Raw genomic sequence first — 20,199 nt, forward strand, 5'->3', positions numbered from 1 at the left:
TTAGTGCCATTTAAAGTTTTTTGTATTTATTGCTTAAACACATTAATTGAAACCGTCGCTCATTTTCTCAAAAAAAATAAAAATAATAATAATATAATAATTCCAAATATTCAAATTAAATTCACAGAACCCCCTGATTCTTCTGAAAAAAATCTAACTATCACTTCAAAACCTTTTCACCTGTACTTAAAATCAAAACGAATCTTTCAAATCACACACACACACATTAGTCAGTAATATACAAGCTAAAGATTATTCATGAGACATTACATCAAAAAATGGAGAACCCACTGTCCACAGTGTCCAGTGCAGTTACAAAAACAAACAAATTTTTTTTTTGTAAATACTTTGCAGTAAACACACACAAAAAAAACACAGAGTCCTATGCACTATCCTTGTTGGGACTTCTCATAAGCATAATGGTTTTTATACTGTACAAACTGTATTTTCTATCGCCTTACACCAACCCTACACCTAAACCTATCCCTCACAAAACACTTTATGCATTTTTACAATCTCAAAAAAAAATAATAAAAAAAAAAAAATAATAATAATAATTTTAGGTCCCCAAAGTGATGCAAGTTCCCATTAGTTAGTGTGAATTCAGGTTTAAGTCCCCACCAGAAAAACCTAAAGACACACAAAAACAAAAGAAATCACACCTAAGATTGGTTAATATACACACATACATGCATATATGTAAAAAATAATCAGGACTTCATCTACGTTGCAGGCAGAAAAACAATGAAAAATACCCTCTGGTGTGATACATGTAGTCTTGACAAGACAGCACACTGATGTTACCACAGGCCAGTTTTTCGACCTTTCAGTAACGTGGTAGTCTTGAAATTCTTCACAGGACTCTTCCACTCTCCCTTATCTGTTCTTTTGAACTTTCCAACTCATTATGGTGGCCACAGAGAATTAGTTTAGCTCAAATTGGGTTGAACTCTTTGTCCTGCCTCTGTCAGTCCACACACAGAACATGGTCGATCACGGTTGCTCTGCTTTCATCTGAAATGTTCTTGCTCTTCCTCGTCCTCTTCTTCCTCCACTCTTCTGTAGCCTACCTCTCAAACTGATGGATGCACCCACACCATCTGTGCACATTAAACTGGCTTATATTTTGTACAATCACATATTTAGACACACAAGTGTGAACAGTATTGATATATTGTGTACGATGACAACCGTGCTGCAGTTGTGCTTTCTTGTGTTTAGGGTTTTGCATCACAAGTTTATCACAGCGCAAACTGTGTTTTAGTGAGTGAGAATGTGTTTAGAGTTTTTAATAAGTGTATGAGATCTGCAAACAGTGTCTAAACTTCCCGAACTTGTTTAAGGTTTTGCAGAAAGAGTGATTTATTTGACAAATGGGTTTAGGCTATTGAGAATTTGGTTCAGAGAATGGGGTGTAGAGTCTTAGCAAATGTGAAAAAATCTGTAATTAGTGTGTGTAGTTTGACAAGCCTTAAAACTGTACATTACTTTATCTTGTTTCCTGTCTGTATGCATTAACAGAATTAGAATTTACAATTTTTTAAACATTCTTTTAAACTTGCCGAGAAGGTCAACTAAAATTCTCAGTTCCACGCGCATGTCCGGTGAACTCATGAATATTCATGTTTGCTCCGCCCACTAAAGCCGAAAATCTCGTAGCAACGGCAAACATTCAGAAGGCGGGACCAGCGATGAAACGGTAACTTTAATTGGTTAAACTCCAGGTGAGTGACAACTCAACTATATCCAATGAACAATGAAATGAGGCTGCCTGTCTTGACCATAGACGGTCTTGACTGGTGGACTTGGACCATAGACAGTAAAATAAAGACTAGTGTACAGTGGATGTTGTTGGGGATTCATTATATTATTTGGTAAGATAAGTCGTTTTTTTCTCGTTTAGATGTTTGGAGAACTGATCTAATATAAGCGAGTTTCATGCTTTTATTATGTGATAAACAACTAATTGCCAGATGTAAGTTAATTAGCACGTCATTAAATGTTAATTATATTAAATGATTATACATAAATATGCATGTGAATAATATGTAAAATACATTAACATTCTGTAATTTTACTTTTAGATAAATATTGTTTAGGTCAACATTTGACGCTTTTGTCAAAATGTTATATTTTATTTTTATTTGAAGTGCTAAGGTTTCGTATTTCTGCTGTGTGCAACAAATCATGTATTTGGTTATATATATTATGTCGAAAGGTGTGTAAAATCATACAAATGTTTATAGACTTTTTCGTCTAATATTTAAAAACACATGGGCCATCTAAAAACGCCTTTGAGATTTTAGATCAGAACATTTGCTTTAATTACTAACTTTACATAATGCTTAACGGGTCACACGTTTAAATTCTTTAAATGCATTTAATAAATTAAACTAAATTGATAAAGTGTCAGTGAGTTGATTTTGAATGATAATGATGTGTCTCTCTATTAGTGCCGTCTTTCCTGTGGTTCTCATGTCTCGTGTCTTCGTCTACGGGACGCTGAAGAAAGGCCAGCCCAACTTCATGATGCTGGATGCGGCTAACGGCCGCGCAGAGTTCCTCGCTCGTGCCCGAACTGTAGAGCGATACCCGCTCGTGATCGCCACTAAATACAATATCCCCTTCCTGCTGAACGTGCCCGGGAAGGGTCAGCGTGTCCACGGTGAAATCTACAGCGTGGACCAGCAGATGCTGCACTTCCTGGACAGGTTTGAGGGCTGTCCGGAGATGTACCAGCGCACTACAGTCCAGCTGGAGGTGCAGGACGGGGACGGTGAAGGGGAGAACACACTGAAGCCTGGAAGCCTCGTGGAGACATTTGTGTACAGCACGACTACATACCAACCCGAGTGGCTCCAGAAACCAACATATGAGAATTATGATTCGAAAGGTGATCATGGACTGGAATATGTTTCTGGTGAGGGCAGAAGCCCCCAGTAAATACTGTAATGGTATCAGTTCACAGGGTCTAGAATTTCACATTTTACCACACCTGCCAGTGTCATGTCACTTTCCATTCAGGTGTTTTACAAAAAAAGAAAAAGAAAAAAGAAACCCCATATTTTGCAGCATTATGTTTTATTAGATATATATTTCTGTTTTTATTACAATGATATTTAGCTAATTATTCCCTTGCATATAAGTGACTAATGTATGGAATTTTTATTTTTTATTAAAGACAGGAAAAAAATATTATTAAATGCACTGGTTTTTATTTTAACTACTGTTTTGATTTATTTTATTTTATTTTTGTTCAATATATTTTTCTTTTCTTTTGCAGAGCAGAAATAAAGTATAAATATAATAATAAATATTATTATTATTTATTTATTTTTGAAGAGGGGAGACAACATTCATGACAATATACTGGTCTTTGATTGGCTTCGGTCGTCATGTTTCTCAATGAAACCTACCACAACAACACTGAGCTTTTTTAGTTTTGGCAAATAAATAGGAGTAATATTTCATATCACAGGAGGAAAAAAGACTTCCTCGATCAACTTCTGATGGTATATTATCTAATGTTGTTAGATGTCAGATGTTTTCTTTAGACATTGTATGTCAGTTCATTCATGTGTGATTTACATTTACACTTCAGTATCTGATCATTTTGTTTTATTCAAAACTGAATCCCCCCCCCCCCCCCCTTTTTTTTAAATTGTCACTCTGCAAGACTCCAATATGACATATTCATTTCAGCATGTGGTATAAATATGTGATACCTTAATGCTCGTTTTCACTCAATATCCTGTTAATCTTGAGTACCTATAGGGTAGTACTGCATCCTTCATAACTCCAAAAAGTCTTTAGTTTTATTATATTCATAAGAGAAAGATAGTCTGTACCGATTTTTCCCGGAAAAACACGACCGGCTGGAGGCGTGACGTGTGGGCGGAGCTAAAGAATCACGAGCGCCAGTAGGCTTTGTGTTGAGAGCGTTTGGAAGCTGTGACATTACCGTGAGGGAAAAACCATCATCCAAAACTAACCATGGCTTACAGTCAGATTTAGCCGTTTATGATCCAGAATCAGATCCAGAGGCTGAAACTGAACGAGAGCAGCAGCAGCAACGACTCGCTCCGAGCGGGGCTCGAACCCGGGTCTCCGATGGGAGGCGGACGCACTAACAAGGAGGCAGAGATATTTTAAGCAGTTTTACTCACCGCCTGCGGTTCCAACACACGATCGTGACCCTTTTTCGTTTGGATTGCATCATCCTTAAGAAATAAACGATATGCAAATCCGTTGTCAAACTGGGCCATGTTTGTAAAACAAGCATCTTCGAAATACAGGGAACAAACACAAACACTTGCACAACTCTTTCTTTGGTAATCTGTGCAGGGTTGTCTTGCCCTGGCAACCAAAAACACACTCCTTTTGTGACATTTTGCGAAGCTCAAGCTCTGATCAGTGAATGTCTCTGCTCTGCTATACGGGAGCGTGTGCTCTTCCGGCAGAAGTGCCCTCAGGACCCATATAAGGAAATTCCGCTCCATCTAACATCACACAGACCCATACTCGAAAAAAACTTTCCGAAACTTGTGACAAACTGGAAGGAGTATTTTGGGAACAAAAATACTCCTTCAAACGTACAACTTAATTTTTGAAACTTTGTTAAAGAGTTGGATTCCCATGCTAAACATGGACAGTGTAAAAAACTCAGTATGCATGAAATAGCATTTCACCCCCCCTTTAAAAAGTGCCAGGATCCAAGGAAATTCATTCAAGGGATGTCAATAGAGTCAACTGTCAAAGGATCCGGGTACAATTTATTATTATATGTAATATGGACACAATCTTGAATAAATGTAGTGCTGTAACAAAACACATTAGTACTGTATATCTGGAGATCAGGTGTATTTATTCATCTGCCTTAGAAGTGTTTATATGAGTTTTCTAAATTGCACTTTACAATAAAACTTTTTTTTGTTGTTATTTTTCCAAATGTAAATGACAAACGCAGCACATTTCTATATATATATGGATTTGTTTATTCTGAACACGTTCACACAGTGTCAAACATACATCTCTGCCAACATATCCATATTGTTGTTATTGTTTATATATACAGTGTGAAAAAAAAGGTTAAAGAGAATAAATTTGGCACTCAAGCAGTTCGACAAAAGGCAGCTGGATTCCTTTTTTTTTTTTTTTTTTGTACCAAGACAGAATAATGTGAAATTATGAGGGATTATAGCAAATCCCTCACAAAACTAGTGTGGAGTGGTTCACAGTTAGTATCAAAACTTGTATAAAAATGACATCCTACAAAAGAAAGGTTTGAGTGCGGTAAAAACGCTTGAAGGCAGCATATGCCGTAAAACCCAGCTAAAACATTACAAATCCAGCGTGTGCATAGATGCGTCTACAGGTGTGAGCTGAGGCGCACAGGTTGTTTTTCTAATATAATAGTGTTTTAATGAAAAATTAATTAAATAAAAGAATTTATTTTCATTTTGCACAAAAAGTAAAACCATTATGTAAACTAACAATTGTACTACATATATGTTGGCATTACAATAATATAAAATTCAGGGAAAATTTGTCATAAAAGAAAAGAAAAACTAAACAATTGTGAAAAGGCAATCTTTTATGTAAAAACAAAAGATTTAATTACTAAAAATGATATATATTTTTTTCTCCAAGCAATTTTGGAGTGAAATATGACCTGCACATTGTTTTTTTTTTTTTTTTTTTTTTTTCACGGAGATGTAGACAGAAAGCGTCAGCCATTTAAAAAATCAGAACATAAGTCAGTAATAAAAAGAGTATTGTTTCTAAATGTAAAAACAGTCCAGAGATGTTTCCCTGACAACTTTTCCAGGCATTAGACCTCATTCATGAAACACCAACAGAAGAAGCTCATGTGTAAATTGTTCGTAAAACCCTCAGATTAAACGTCACATTCAATTCAACATATCCAGTCTCACATACACTAAAGCCTTCAATAAACCATTTATAGAACACTCTCATATACAACCAATAAAACATTCAAAAGCATAAATCATCTCATTCAACATTCAACCACTGCATTCACTTAAAAAAAAATCATTCCTGAAAGCATTCTTACAAATTTTACAAATGATTTACACAAATCAGTTCTTGCATTTCATGAATGAGGACTGTTGTTTACTAACAAGGATTTTGTGTCTTATAAATTTAAAATGAACTGCAAAACTGGTAGTGTTTCCCTTTGACCTGATGTTATGATAATATGTGTATTTCCTGGCACTGAATCCATATTTTCATGTACTTACGAAACTTCATGTACTTACGAAACATCTAAAACCATTCAAAGCCTTCTGAATTTTTCGATAAAGTGAAACAACGATATATCACACAAAAATCTTCCATAAGAAACATGTTAAAGTGTGTTGAGAGGACCTGATAGAGAACCTGACGTGTGTGTGTGTGTGTGTGTGTGTGATCAGGCAGACTGTGGAGGGTCTTTGGTCAGTAGACTTGCGGCTCTTTGCGGTTCAGTGAGCAGATGTAACTGGAGGAGCAGGTGGCGCTGCGGATCACCTCCATCCACCTACAACACAACATATCAACAAACATGGAGTCAGTAATGCTTCCCACAATGCAGTGCAACTTGTGCAACCAGTGTTCTGAATAGACAATAAGAAATATCAAGTTTTAACTAGGGCTGGTAATTTAACTAGTTAATTAACTAATTTAATTAGATTAATTATGGAGACACATAATTACAGACCGATCGGTGTATGACATTAAAGTACCAGGAGAGTGATCCAAAAGCACAAAAAGTCGTCTGCTCTCTAAGCTCTTGAGGTTCTTTGATGTCACACACAGATCGGTCTGATGATGATGATCTGCTTCAAGTAGAACAAGCCTAATGATTCAATTAACCATTCATAAAAAACCATTTACTTCACTCCAGAATGAATCAGCCATTTGAACGAATCAAATGAATAAATGACTCGATGACTTAATCATTAAGACATTACCACCCCCTACTGGCAGTTTTAGTTTATTATTTATTATTATTTTTAATCATTACTCTCTACAAACAATGAAGCTGTGAGTTTAGTTACCTCCTTGTTGCTGAGAAATATAGCGATTCAGTATTAAAGCTATTTTATTGATAAAAGTCACAGGGCAGTGTTGACAATAAGCCTCTTTGCTCAAACTGTGCTCGTACCTCTCAAACGTGTACTCGCTCTCAGATCTGAAATAGTAGACGTGTGATTTGAAATGGAGCTTGAAGACGTAGTCTTTATGGATGTTCTCAGACTCCGAGGGAATGGTGATGGAGTATCCCAGAAGAGGAAGGCTGGCCAGAGGATATTCATCCTGCAAAAAGACCCTCAGATTAAATACAGCCAAAGACTCCTGAAAACATTACTCGCATTCTGCTCAGAGAATCAATTCAAATGTGTGTAAAACATGAATAATAGTCAATATTAAGAAATCATTTAGTGTTAATAGTAATATTTTATGAACTTTTCTGACCTGGTGTGTTTTGTAGAAGAACAGACTGAAGTTGGTGAAGACCACCCATAACTTTTGCCAACCGTTGCTGTTTTTGAACTTTCTCAGCAGGTTCCCGGACAACTGATTCTGAACAATAAAGAAAAAAAATAAAAAATAAAAAATAAAAACAGAAAATCCTTCAGATACAACCAGGGTCCAAAATCAACAACATTTATATTATTGTTAACTAATAATACATTAAATTTTTAGGTATATATCGGCTATATATATTATATGTGTGTGTGTGTGTGTGTGTGCGCGCGCATGTGTCTATTTGTAACTTGTTGCCTAAACTAAAACTAATAAATTAATAATTATTAAAAATCATGCATTCAATGCAAATCACAATACAATCAATATAATCACAATTTTAAAATTGCAGTTTGCAGTTTCCAAAAGGGTTGGAGGTCATTAGGCCAGTTATTTGGTTTTTATTTAGCCAAGGCAATTTTTTACTCAGTTTTTTTTTGTTAGTTTTTTTGTGTACAGCTGTGTATTTTGGACCCTGGGCACAACAAAGGTATGAGACTGGCAGTATAAAGTGTCAGCATTTTAATTTTTTTCATCTTGATAAACTGCACATCTGAACAGAAATAGGGTCATTCATACAGGATGTGTTCTTGTGGACTTGTCTGCACTCCTTTTAATTGTTAGTTCATGTTCACGTGTCAGACAGACATCTCCGGCCATGTAATTACATCTCAGTTTATTCAGGATTTCAGGGTATGATCGCTGCATTTATTGTTGCAGTGTCTAGTTAAAAGAGTTCCACTCCATTCTAACTGTTTTAAATGCAGAAACGCATCCTATATGAACGTCCCTCAAGTCCTCTTCAAGACGCAGGTTAAAACACTGATACGTAGTGTCACATCTGTGCTGTTAGTGAACAACTGAAGAACATTCAAAGACATTCAACAACAATCAAAGAAAGAAAGGCACTGAAACCCCATCACAACCCAAAGTACAGTCAGTGTTCAGAGGACACGGCGAACCAATTGGCATTTGATAAATGCATCCATACTAGTTATTATATGTGCACAGATGTTGAAAGTCCAGCTCAGTTACGAGCAGCTTGTTCAATAAAGGGCAGTAATATAAACCTCTAACAATCTTTCACCTGAACAAATCATTGACTGTGTGACGTTTCTGCTGATAAACTGCAGGGACATCATATCCACTGTAGCCATATGAAGCAGTGTTATTTTAACATTCATATACAGTATTCTTGTAGTATATATGAATCAATTGAAATAGGTTTTAGTTTTATATGAGTAATTTAGTTATGTGCATTATTATTAGTATTATTAGAAGTACTACTATTGTTATTATTATTTTCAACAAATAAATACAACTGCAAAATTAAAGTAAAATAAAATAACATGTCATATTATTATTATGATTAAAATTGTAATGAAATACCGCTGCTACTTTAATATCTTATCTTTTAATATATGCATTTAATTTTAATTCCTTCTTATTTAAGTTCTAGTTTTAGTAATTCAAGTACTTCAGCTTTTTTTTTTTTTTTTAGCTGTCCAGGCAAGTATTTTTTTTTAAAATAAATTATTTGTAATTGAAAGAAATATATATATATTATAAACAATTTAAATAAAACAGATTTTTTTTGTTTGTTGTTTTATTCAGTTAGCTTTGCTTGTACATTAACATCTGCTAAACAAACAAATCATTGGAAGTGAAATGGTATATTATACAGCGTCCATGTTTTACCTCTCTATTCCTGCAGGTTTCACTAAAGCAGAGGCTTTGGACACGATACCAACACACCAGAGAGAGAGACACGGGCCCCTGGGCCCTGAGAGGGGCCGCAATGGGAGCCTCTGACAGACTGACTGGACTAGGGTCCTCTAACACAGCGCAGGACAGAGAAACACAAACACAGAGAGAGACATGAGAGACACACTGGGACACGGACAGAATCCGAACGAGGAGGAAGAAACGATACGGCCTGGAGATCTGAAGAGGAAACAACACGAGGAAGAGGAAACAACACGAGGAAGAGGACAGCAGGAACCTGAATGTTCAAGACTCATCTAATAAAGACTGCAAAAACACTTCTTCATGAGTTTAGAATTAGTCTTTCCATTAAAAACATCTAAAAATCCTCAAAACAAGATAGATACATGTAAATGTCTTTACTTTCACTTGATCAATTTAATGCATCCTTGCTGAATAAAAAAAAAATTATATATATATATATATATATATCTATATATATATATCTATATATATATATATATATATATATATATATATATATATATATATATATATATATATATAATTTTTTTTTTATTCAGCAAGGATGCATTAAATTGATCAAGTGAAAGTAAAGACATTTAGGTTACAAAAGCTTGTTATTTTAAATAAATGCTGTTCTTCTGAACTTTTTCATCAAACAATCCTAAAATAATCCTAAAATAAAATTTCTTTTTATTTTTATATAAAAATATGAAGCAGCACAACTGATTATAACATTGATAATAATCATGAATGTATGTTTGACCAGCAAATCGGCATATTAAAGTGATTTCTGAAGGATCATGGGACACTGAAGACTGTATTGATGCTGAAAACTCAGCTTTGCATAACATAAATAACTTACATTTATTATTACAATGAAAAAAACAGTTATTTAACATTTTAATAACTGTATATAAATACAGTACTAGTAAAATATCAAATACAAAATTATAAAATAAAATAAATGAATATTTGTTTTAAAATCTAAATTTAACTTATGCAGTGCTGCTTCTCAAAGAAAAAAAATGATCCTGTATCAAGGATTTGTAGATATTTGAACTGGATAATTAGACAGAAACACTCATCAAGAACGGGATTTAGTGCAGTGAATGTAAATTCTGTAATTATTTATTCAGCTTCATGTGTTTGCACACTTGTACGTGATTATTTTCACATTCAAGGTGAGTGAATCTGATAATTCTTTCAGCTACCAATGAAACTATCTGCTTTATTTAGCAAGCAATTTCGGATTTATAATCTTGAAAATGTCGAATGGTGCACAAATTCCATGTGGGACCAATTACGAGTGACACCTTGAACACAGTCGCAGTTCCCAGAGGAAGAGAAAGAGAGGAAGGTTAAACACAAACACAGAGACTGGAGCTCTGGAACAGGACGGCTGTGCTCCGGTACCTCTAACGCTACGCTAAAATCCACCATGGACACGCTGGTGTTGCGATGCCAGCACACGTGAACCGTGGTGTTACCACGGTGAGGCGTCTGCCGCTCAAGAGACGTCCGTGAGGCACTCAGGTCATCTTCTGATTCCTGGTCAGCGCTAGATTCCTCAGGGGATTCTGGGAAATATGGGAAGAGCAGCCATTTAACAAGAAAAGAATGAAAGGTTGTGTTATCGATAGCTTATATGTTCGTACACCATGGTAAATGCAGAGTACCGTATTTTCCGGACTATAAGTTGCACTTTTTTTCATAGCTTGGCTGGTCCTGCGACTTATAGTCAGGTGCGACTTATTTATCAAAATTAATTTGACATGAACCAAGAGAAATGAACCAAGATAAACAGCCTACAGCCACCAGAGGGCGCTGACGACATAGAGCGCCCTCTCGCTGCTGTAGACGGTAATGTTTTCTCTTGGTTCTTGGTTCTAAATAAATGCGACTTATAGTCCAGTGCGACTTATATGTTTTTTTTCCTCATCATGACGTATTTTTGGACTGATGCAACTTATAGTCCGAAAAATACGGTACTATGGCAATATCAGAGGTACATGAATATGGTAATCAATGCATACATCAAAGTACTGTAGTATTACTGTGTGATTTCAGCGCTCTATTTTTTGATGTACTATGGAACAGTGATGGTAATACCACGGTACTAAAAATGGATTCACATGGTACTCCTAACTATAATGAATACCAAAGTACTAAGTTACCATGTTTGATTAAGATACCATGATGTTATTTACTATTATTATTATTTGTATAGCATGTTTTTTGTTGTCGTTTTTGTTGTCTGGAAGTACCAACTATTACCAGTGTTGTATTACAATTTTACCATTGTATTACCAAATTACTATTATGCATTTCTGTAAGGTTATTTACTGTTTTTATTAAAATAACAATAATAAAGAAATGTACAACTTTATATACATGTATTCTAAAAGAATTTAAACTAATAATGATAATAACAATTTTATGTCAAATTTAAGTAAATAATGTATGCCACATAATGTAATAGCAAACAAACAAACATATTTCACAGAAAATGACAACATTCAATATAAAGCAGGTACATGTTGTCCTCTGAAGTCAGAAAGGTTTTCATAAGGTCAAATATGAGACACGATGATAATAAAATCGAATAAATACACTGAAATCAGGTGTGAGTTCATGCATCAGGTCACGAGAGAGAACAACGAGCAAACGGTCTCTTCACAATGACATCAACCTCCATGTCTAGACGACAGGATGTGATGAAAAAAAGCAGAAAAGATTTAGTTGACGTGAATAAGCAGAAGAAAGCAGCAGGTGTGTGTTTCAGACTGACATGAAGAAGAGCTGCTGAAGGTTTGCAGGACTGGAAACCTGTGAAACATGATGCTGAGATCCAGTGCATACACCGTACACTACTGCTCTTTTGACACGCTCAAAAACATATGCATGTCATTGCATTAGAAAACAAAACATCAGAGCACTACTCAACTGAATCAGATATTTCTATGTCATGAAGCTCTTCGTAAGCATTGGCCGGTGTCAGATCAGAGTAGTTAACATGAAGATAATGAAATGGGAAAACGGTCAGTGACTTACTGCTGTCAGTGAAACTGCTGGACAGGATCTCAGCCGAGGGACCATTGCATTTGTCCGCCAGTTCAATGGCCATCTTGATGTCCTCCACCCAGTTCTCCATCTCAGACGCTGAACTGTGGCGGGAATGTGGATGTAAGTACTGCAGCTAGTCAATTAAAGTGCTAAAACAGTGATACTATTACGAAAACTGCAGGGCAGTACATAGTTGTTTCTTTTCATCTTGGATCAGTAAAATGCATTTAAAGTACTGCTAATAGCGCAGCGCTGCTTTATTTACAGCAGTAACCAAGTCAAATCTGCTGTTCTCTAAGCGCCTCCTGCTGTCAGAGAGTAAAACTGCATCTCATTCAGCCTGTCTGCTGTTTCGGTTTCATAAAGGTATTTTATGTAGCACAATTTCACAAAGCTCAAAACTTAGACCATTCTGTTTTTGCTTTAAATTTTGAAATTATACAGCGCGTGTTTTTTTTTTTTAACGATTCATGATTAAATTGAAGTGGTTACCAGATCTTTCAAATTGCTATGAAAAATCAAGGTGCAACACAGTGAAGAATATGCAATGTTATTTTACATGTGATTATTAAATTTCTGTACCTGGACACCTACAAAAATAAAATCCTAAATCATTTCATTTGTATCTTTTTTTTCCTCTATGTTCAGTTGTGCTATTGTTTGTTATTTGTTCATTTGTCACTTATTTACTCTTTATTTATTTACTTATTTTTTGTAGCAGGGCCAGTGAAAATGTTGGCAGGGCAAGTAATAATATTAACCACTGGTCCCGACTGAGTTGAGTCCTGTTGTTATTATTATTATTATTATTATTATTATTATATAGTAATATTAATATTATTATTCATATAATTAAATGTGCTACTACTACTACTACTAATTATTATTATTAAAAACTAAAAGTCTTATTATTATCTGATTAATATTATTAGTACAATTATTATCATCATTTATACATTATAAGAAATAACTTTTTTTTACTATTACTACTATTAGTGGTAACAGTAATATAAATAATAATAATATATAATTATTAAGATTATTAATAATTCTACAACTATTACTGCTGCTTTTTTAAGAATAATTAAAAAAAGGTTTGTAGTTACTTTTTGGCCTGAACTTTTTTTTTCTTTTTCCTGTTGTATTCATTCAGTATATATTTTCTCCAATCTCATTTCAGTAAATGTATTTGAAACAGCTTTTATGTAATGTTGCAACACATCTGCACTAGATCACAGAACAATAACATTGCATAACTCTACAATCTGCTGATACTGAATGTGATTTTCTTGGAACTCCATTTCACAATTTATATAATCATGATGTTCCCCCATGAATTTCTTGAGTATGACACACATTTAAAAGGAAAGTAGACCAACTTATTTTATCTTTCATTTGCACATTGAACCTGCCATTTGATCTTTAAACCATTTTCCTCAGACAGACAAGGACATAAGAGAGCATGGACACAGATAAGCATAAAGCCAGCCGCCCATGTAATAATCAACCAGTTAAACTCTGAACATGTTAGCTAGTGAAAATGTTAATTACCTGGCAGCCACGACCACGGACTGTCTCTGTCCAAACAGAGTGAAGGAATGTGGGACGCCCCACTCGTCCTCACTTTCACGGATCTACACAAACAGACCAACATAACACATTAACCCATCAGTAAGAAACATGCTGACCAAGTGGATGCATTTTAAACAGAAAGGTACACACTTATTTCTCCTCAAAGTCAAAAGAAGAAAACTAAAATTAATTTCTGCATAAATTAATCTAATCATTAATGTTCCGAGGTCTGAATAGAAGCATTCATTATTTTTCAATTAAAACCTCATCAAGACAGCAATTTTAACATCTGAATGCCGTGCGTTTCTGGATAATTACATTTATGTGCGATATGCAATTTTGAGGGAGAAGCGCTGGAGCTGTGGCCTGCAGAACAATGGAGCGTCTGTTTGTGTGAATGTGCAATTAGTAACTAGAGATGGAGGCAGCGGGAACGTGGCCAAACAGTCAGTGTGCACTAAAATACAGGGAATGTTGTTGTATATTGAAAAGCAGTCAGTGAAAAGAGTTATATAATATACGCATAGACCTGAAGGAAGCATAAGTGTTTATGTCAAAGTCATAAACGGATCAAATATTACCCACCGTCATGCCATACAGGGGAAGCTGGCCATGCACTTTGAACTGATTGGAGGCTGTCATCCCTCGACTAGTGTACATCAGAACATCATTGAACTGAAAACAAAATCAAGGCATATTAATACATTAGCGTTCATTACTTTACCTCTCCTAAAAACATCAAGAAAGATGACTCCCTTAGATTGGCATTACAAGGCACTTTAAACAACATCATAGTATTTCCAGAGTAATTCCAAAAAACATACTGTAATAACATGGTAGGTTTTTATTTTAATGAAATCAATACTTTGCTTAAGTAATAAAATAAAATAAAACAAATATACAAAAAAATAAAATAAAACAAAATATAACAAAAACAAATAAAAAATTAATATATATATATACATAAAAAATAAACAATAATAAAAATGAAAAAAAAATACATATCATAAGAACAAAAATAAAACAATACAATTTTACAAAAAAAATATAAATCATACAAAAATAAAATAAACAAAATAAAAATATGATCAAATAAAACATTAATGAATAAAAAAAACTTAAAAATGATGAATTAATAGAAAACAAATATAAAAAACAATACAATAAAACAAAAAAACTGCTAATATACAAATTAAGCAGAAAATAATAAACTAATAAAACAACAAACTAAAAAAACAACAACAAATAATATTATAAAATATAAATTCAAAGGATAATAAATTCTGAAATAAATCATAACTCTAGCAAACCATCTAGCTGTAAGAAGTCTAGTACTGTGTAACTAGTATATGCGTGTATAAGCGGAGCAGCTCTCACCAAGAAGAACATTCTCTGCTGTAGACCCTTTCCAGAGAGTTTGCTGAGACAACCAAGTCTGATAAACTCCTGACAAAACAGACACAACAGGTCATCGAGAGAGATCAGAGCATTCATAACTCGCTCATATTCAGGAACATGATCGAGTCTTTTTTGAACTATTATGAACTAACCCGTCCAGGAAGTGCAAGACTGTCGATGCCAGTGAGGTCTTTCTTGAGCTCTAGAAGCTTCTGGAAGTTCTCCATCTTCATGAGGGTGCCGTGAAGCTGCACAACCATCTCAGAAACATCAGCAAGCGCAGCTGGAACAGACGAAAAGCATCTTTAGGACATTAAAGAACTCAGATTGGAGGCTAAAGCAGCTGTCCGGTGTAGTACTGTACCTCGCGAGTCTCTGAAGTCGTCGTGTGTCGGTGGATAGTGTTTGCAGAGTCGCTCAAGGATCTGTTTGTAGTGTATGAGGCGGTGCAGCGGCCGCAGGAAGAAGATGTTGAGCGGCAGGTAACAGACCTTCTGGAGCTCAAAGTCTCGACACAGACCCTCCAGCTTCCGGGACGAGCGACACATCCTCTCCAGCTCCAGCAACGACTCCGAATGCTTCTGAAAATTAGCCGTCAGCAGCTGAGAAGCCAAAGAGTTCATTGAGTTAATTCATCTGTGGTGGTGGCATCAGATAATAATAATACTATGGTACTTCAAAGAATGCAATAGTGTTACCATCATTCAAAATTATCTTGATGCGTCATGATACTGGATGATGATACTCAAAGAATGCAATGGTAATAATTATACAAAATTATTATTATTATGTTTTCAAACATTTGGATGACTTTTTTTATTTCCCATTTAATTTCCAATTTTATATTCCCATGTTATATCTCACAGCCAAGGTCTAGAGAACGACACAATGTCCAAAACGTATATCTCACTGATATCAAAGAGGATCACAGACAGATCTAGATGTTCTGACCTTCAAACCCTGGATATTCTTCAGCATGACATCTCCAACACGCTGGTAGTCTCCTTTGATGTGTGCATTAGATCTGCCTTCCCTGGGAAGAATTAATAGAATTAATTTCATATATATATATATATATATATATATATATATATATATATATATATATATATATATATATATATATATATATATATATACGCACACACACACACACACACACACACATATATACAGGTGCTGGTCATATAATTAGAATATCATCAAAAAGTTGATTTATTTCACTAATTTCAGTCAAAAAGTGAAACTTGTATATTAGATTCATTCATTACACATAGACTGATAAATTTCAAATGTTTATTTATTTTTAATTTTGATGATTATAACTGACAACTAAGGAAAATCCCAAATTCAGTATCTCAGAAAATTAGAATATAACTTAAGACCAATACAAAGAAAGGATTTTTAGAAATATTGGCCAACTAAAAACTATGAAAATGAAAAGTTCTTATTTCATCCAGTAGATGTCTCAGTTGCACATCGACCCACGCAGACTTGCTGAGTCTTTGAACATCAGTAAACTCAGTGTCATCTATCAAGCTGTTGAGCCATTCCCTTCTCCTCACTGAGAGCCAGCACACCATCCACCACACACAAAAACCTCCATTTATCATCCTGTCCTTTAACATGAGTCCTATCCAGCTCCCCACAGAGCAGTATTAAACATTACAGCCACGCTGGAGAACATTTAAGTTGGCAGCGCTGCAACAGATACAGTCAGACCACGTTATGTGTGTAGTCTGATACTACAGGTTTGTTCTGTGTGCCATGACTTAATGCTTTTACAACATTTCTAGTGACTTATGTTTGAAAAGACATGAGACGGCAAGTGTGACTGATGGTACAATGTTAATTTGGATAATATGGAAATATATATATATACACACACACACACACACACACTACTCGATTTACAGACTCACACTTTAATAAAAAAAAAAATTTATATATATATATATATATATATATATATATATATAGTATATAAAAATTATATAGTGGTGTATTTTTTTAGTTAATATAAGTACACTGAATATTTATAAATATGTATTCTAAAATAATTAAAATAAAATGATAATACAATAGTAATTTGGCAAATTTTTATATTATATAAATAATTATTTTAAAGTACTATCAATAAATATTCATATTTATTACTTTTACAAATAATATTGATCCTGGTTAAGGTTGATAAATGCTGGTCTATTTAGTGACTAGAAAAATTTAATTTCTTAATTTGTGAAGCGTGGTGATTTAAAAAAGTCTTGCCAGTTAAACCAGTTATGCAATATTCTGAACATGAAGGGTTTTGCTAGGACCGAAATGTTGCAGGAAATGTTTAAACTGTTGAAATATGAAAAATGTGTTGGAAAATAAAATTACATTTATTTTCACATTTTCTGTATGTAAAATATAAATATTTTTTTTCTTTAATATTTTGCTGGGTAATATGGCCTAAGAATTTCAACTAGATCTGATTTGGCATAATTATTGTTTGACTAGCAGATGAAAAGGCATCAAACAATGTATTAAAATACTGAATGACACGTTGAGGAGTATCTGTTATGGTTAGAGCAGTTTGTAGACATTCCTGACACCAACATAACAAACACATTTAACTGAAATACACACCACTGAGCCAGTCGCTGCTCCACGTCTTTCAGAAAGCTCTCGTGAAACTTGTACACCGGTTCAAAATTGGCAAATATGAGATTCCTCAAGGAATCCGGCAAGGCTTCATCCTTCCCTACGGACTTCTGAAAGGACTGAAAACATACAGGAAGGGAAGAGAAACATAAGAATAGAATATTTTCATAACATTCATGTTCTGCATGAGTTGTAGAAGAATGTAGCTCATCAAACTCTTATTCAATTATCCATGATTTGAGCCTTTAAACCATCTACAGTAAATGGAGGAACACATCAACCCCCTGATGCTTTTGTAGATGTTTTCTATCATCACTTCAAACACTATAAAACCATTTGACTTCTTTATATAGATCCAAACATGAGATCAGCAGACACAGTGCGATGACTATCTCAAACAGACTGTGTGACGTGATGGCCGAAGAATCCATAAATAAAGACTCTTTGTCTCTTTATTTTCATGTTCTGGACACTACAAAACATCAACTGTGACTTCAGTCCTTGCTAAAAAAATGATAAACCAAGAAACACCCTAGAAACCACCCAAGAATCCTTAATACACTATCAACCAACCAAAAAATCAAAAGCATCGGTCAAAAAAAATCTGGAACCACATGCTGGTGATTATCCAGAACTCACTAACAACTGGAAAACCTTAGCAACCAATAGGGCTGTCGAATATTCATCAAATTGAAAATAAAAATCCACATTCCAACGCAAAAACGCTGCATTCAAATTTTAAGTGTGCATTAAGGAGGCACTTATCAGTGGCGCACGAGATGCGATGATCATGTACTTTGTCATTGCATTTGAATGTTTTTATCAGCCAACACCGTTGAAACCACTAGAAAAGAGAACATCAATGCGGAGAAGATCTTGTCCACGTCAAAACCGAAACCAAGCCGTTCACACAGAACGCAAATTTCGCACATTTTCTAGAAGGACATCATATCACCATTGCACTCGTGTCTCGCAAAAGAAAGCTACATGTTTAGAAAGCCATGTAAAATTAAAGTTCAATAAAAAAATTAAATAAAAAAAATCTGGAGATTTATTGCCGCTTTTTAAACTCCAGTTTTTAAATGAAAATTGTACTCTCTGTGATTGGCTTTCTACCCTTTTAATTAAACTATGAATTCATACATGATGCTGATTATTTTGAACATTATGCACTTTTTTCACAGATAGTCATATTATCTTATACACGATGCGCCCTCTTTTGCCCTCAGGAGAAAAGCCAAAAGTTTTTCTTTACCCTAACTGAAATTACGCATTTTAAATTTGAATATAATGCGAATTTTAATAATATTTAAAGAGCCACACAGATGGGAAATCAAAAATTACCTATATTACAGTGTATGATGTAGCTGTCTATCAGTGTAAACAATGTGCAAAGTAATTAAACCAAAAAGTACACGATTTATAAAGTTATTGGCTTCTAAAGTAACGAGTCGACTCTGAATTGCTGAAACGAGTCATTATAGATTTCAAATCTTTTGCCCATCTCTATGTACGTCACTAGAACACTTTGCATAATAATCTCCGCCTACCGTCTTGAGAGAAACGAAACTCTGACCTGCCCCAGCCCACACACAGACACTCTGGTTGGTGTGATAGCATCATGTCGAGGAGACGGTGTGTTTTTAATTGTAAAGGCAAGTTTGTTTTATTTTCACTGCCAACGATTGAAGATTAGAAGAACCAATGGCTAAAATTCATTTTTACCACAATACCAGAGCAGTACAACAAATCCCTTTTGTTGTATTCACAACATTTCACTGATGACTGCTTTTCTAATCTCGCTGAGTACAAGGCGGAATTTTCAAAGCATTTGGCCATAAAGAGGGTTCATTACCAACTTTATTTAGACCAACGAGCATCTCCGAATCACAACGCGAAGTACGATTATGAAGTTATGTGTTTGTTTTCTCCCGAGCGTTTTATCACTATGTGTGCTGTCTGCAGCCTTTGTCTGCGCTGATCTTCATTTACAAACACGTCATTAAAATGAAGTGTAACTACGTGAATACTCAACGAAGAGACATGAGAGAGATATCTATAGAAAGCTTGACATGTCTACTTTAAAACTAAACAAGTGCTGCCGAAAATATTCTTTGATAAAGTAATCCATATGAAAACAACGCAATGTCCGTTTTTCACGTCTCCCTTCGTTATATCTAATGTGACCACGCCCCCGCGCTGAACGCGCTATTCAGATTCAAACTGAAGCGCGCGGCTTGAGTACACCCACACAGAAGAAAA

General features: G+C 34.8%; 2 protein-coding genes across 4 annotated transcripts in view; one reads left to right on the plus strand and one right to left on the minus strand.

Moving 5' to 3' along the window:
* Window positions 1–1,582: 1,582 nt before the first annotated feature.
* On the plus strand, window positions 1,583–3,154 carry LOC128012164 (gamma-glutamylaminecyclotransferase C-like). The gene is made up of 2 exons (XM_052595266.1): window positions 1,583–1,874; window positions 2,454–3,154. The coding sequence occupies exons 1-2, from the start codon at window positions 1,750–1,752 to the stop codon at window positions 2,941–2,943; spliced, it is 615 nt and encodes a 204-aa protein (XP_052451226.1). The 5' UTR covers window positions 1,583–1,749; the 3' UTR covers window positions 2,944–3,154.
* A 138-nt stretch (window positions 3,155–3,292) lies between these two features.
* Window positions 3,293–20,199, minus strand: part of LOC128010551 (FERM, ARHGEF and pleckstrin domain-containing protein 1-like) — a 93,337-nt gene continuing 76,430 nt past the window's right edge. For all 3 annotated transcript variants that reach the window (XM_052593041.1, XM_052593034.1, XM_052593028.1), the window contains exons 16-27: window positions 17,923–18,056; window positions 16,243–16,324; window positions 15,656–15,893; window positions 15,444–15,574; window positions 15,271–15,339; window positions 14,479–14,568; window positions 13,873–13,955; window positions 12,310–12,422; window positions 10,672–10,835; window positions 7,477–7,584; window positions 7,166–7,317; window positions 3,293–6,538 (exon numbers count right to left, since the gene is read on the minus strand). In XM_052593041.1, the coding sequence (XP_052449001.1) occupies window positions 6,457–6,538; window positions 7,166–7,317; window positions 7,477–7,584; window positions 10,672–10,835; window positions 12,310–12,422; window positions 13,873–13,955; window positions 14,479–14,568; window positions 15,271–15,339; window positions 15,444–15,574; window positions 15,656–15,893; window positions 16,243–16,324; window positions 17,923–18,056 (1,446 nt within the window). In that variant the 3' untranslated portion in view covers window positions 3,293–6,456. The remainder of the gene's footprint in view (window positions 6,539–7,165; window positions 7,318–7,476; window positions 7,585–10,671; window positions 10,836–12,309; window positions 12,423–13,872; window positions 13,956–14,478; window positions 14,569–15,270; window positions 15,340–15,443; window positions 15,575–15,655; window positions 15,894–16,242; window positions 16,325–17,922; window positions 18,057–20,199) is intronic.

Source organism: Carassius gibelio, chromosome A1 (assembly GCF_023724105.1).
Source record: "Carassius gibelio isolate Cgi1373 ecotype wild population from Czech Republic chromosome A1, carGib1.2-hapl.c, whole genome shotgun sequence".
In the NCBI taxonomy this organism is placed as follows: Eukaryota; Metazoa; Chordata; class Actinopteri; order Cypriniformes; family Cyprinidae; genus Carassius; species Carassius gibelio.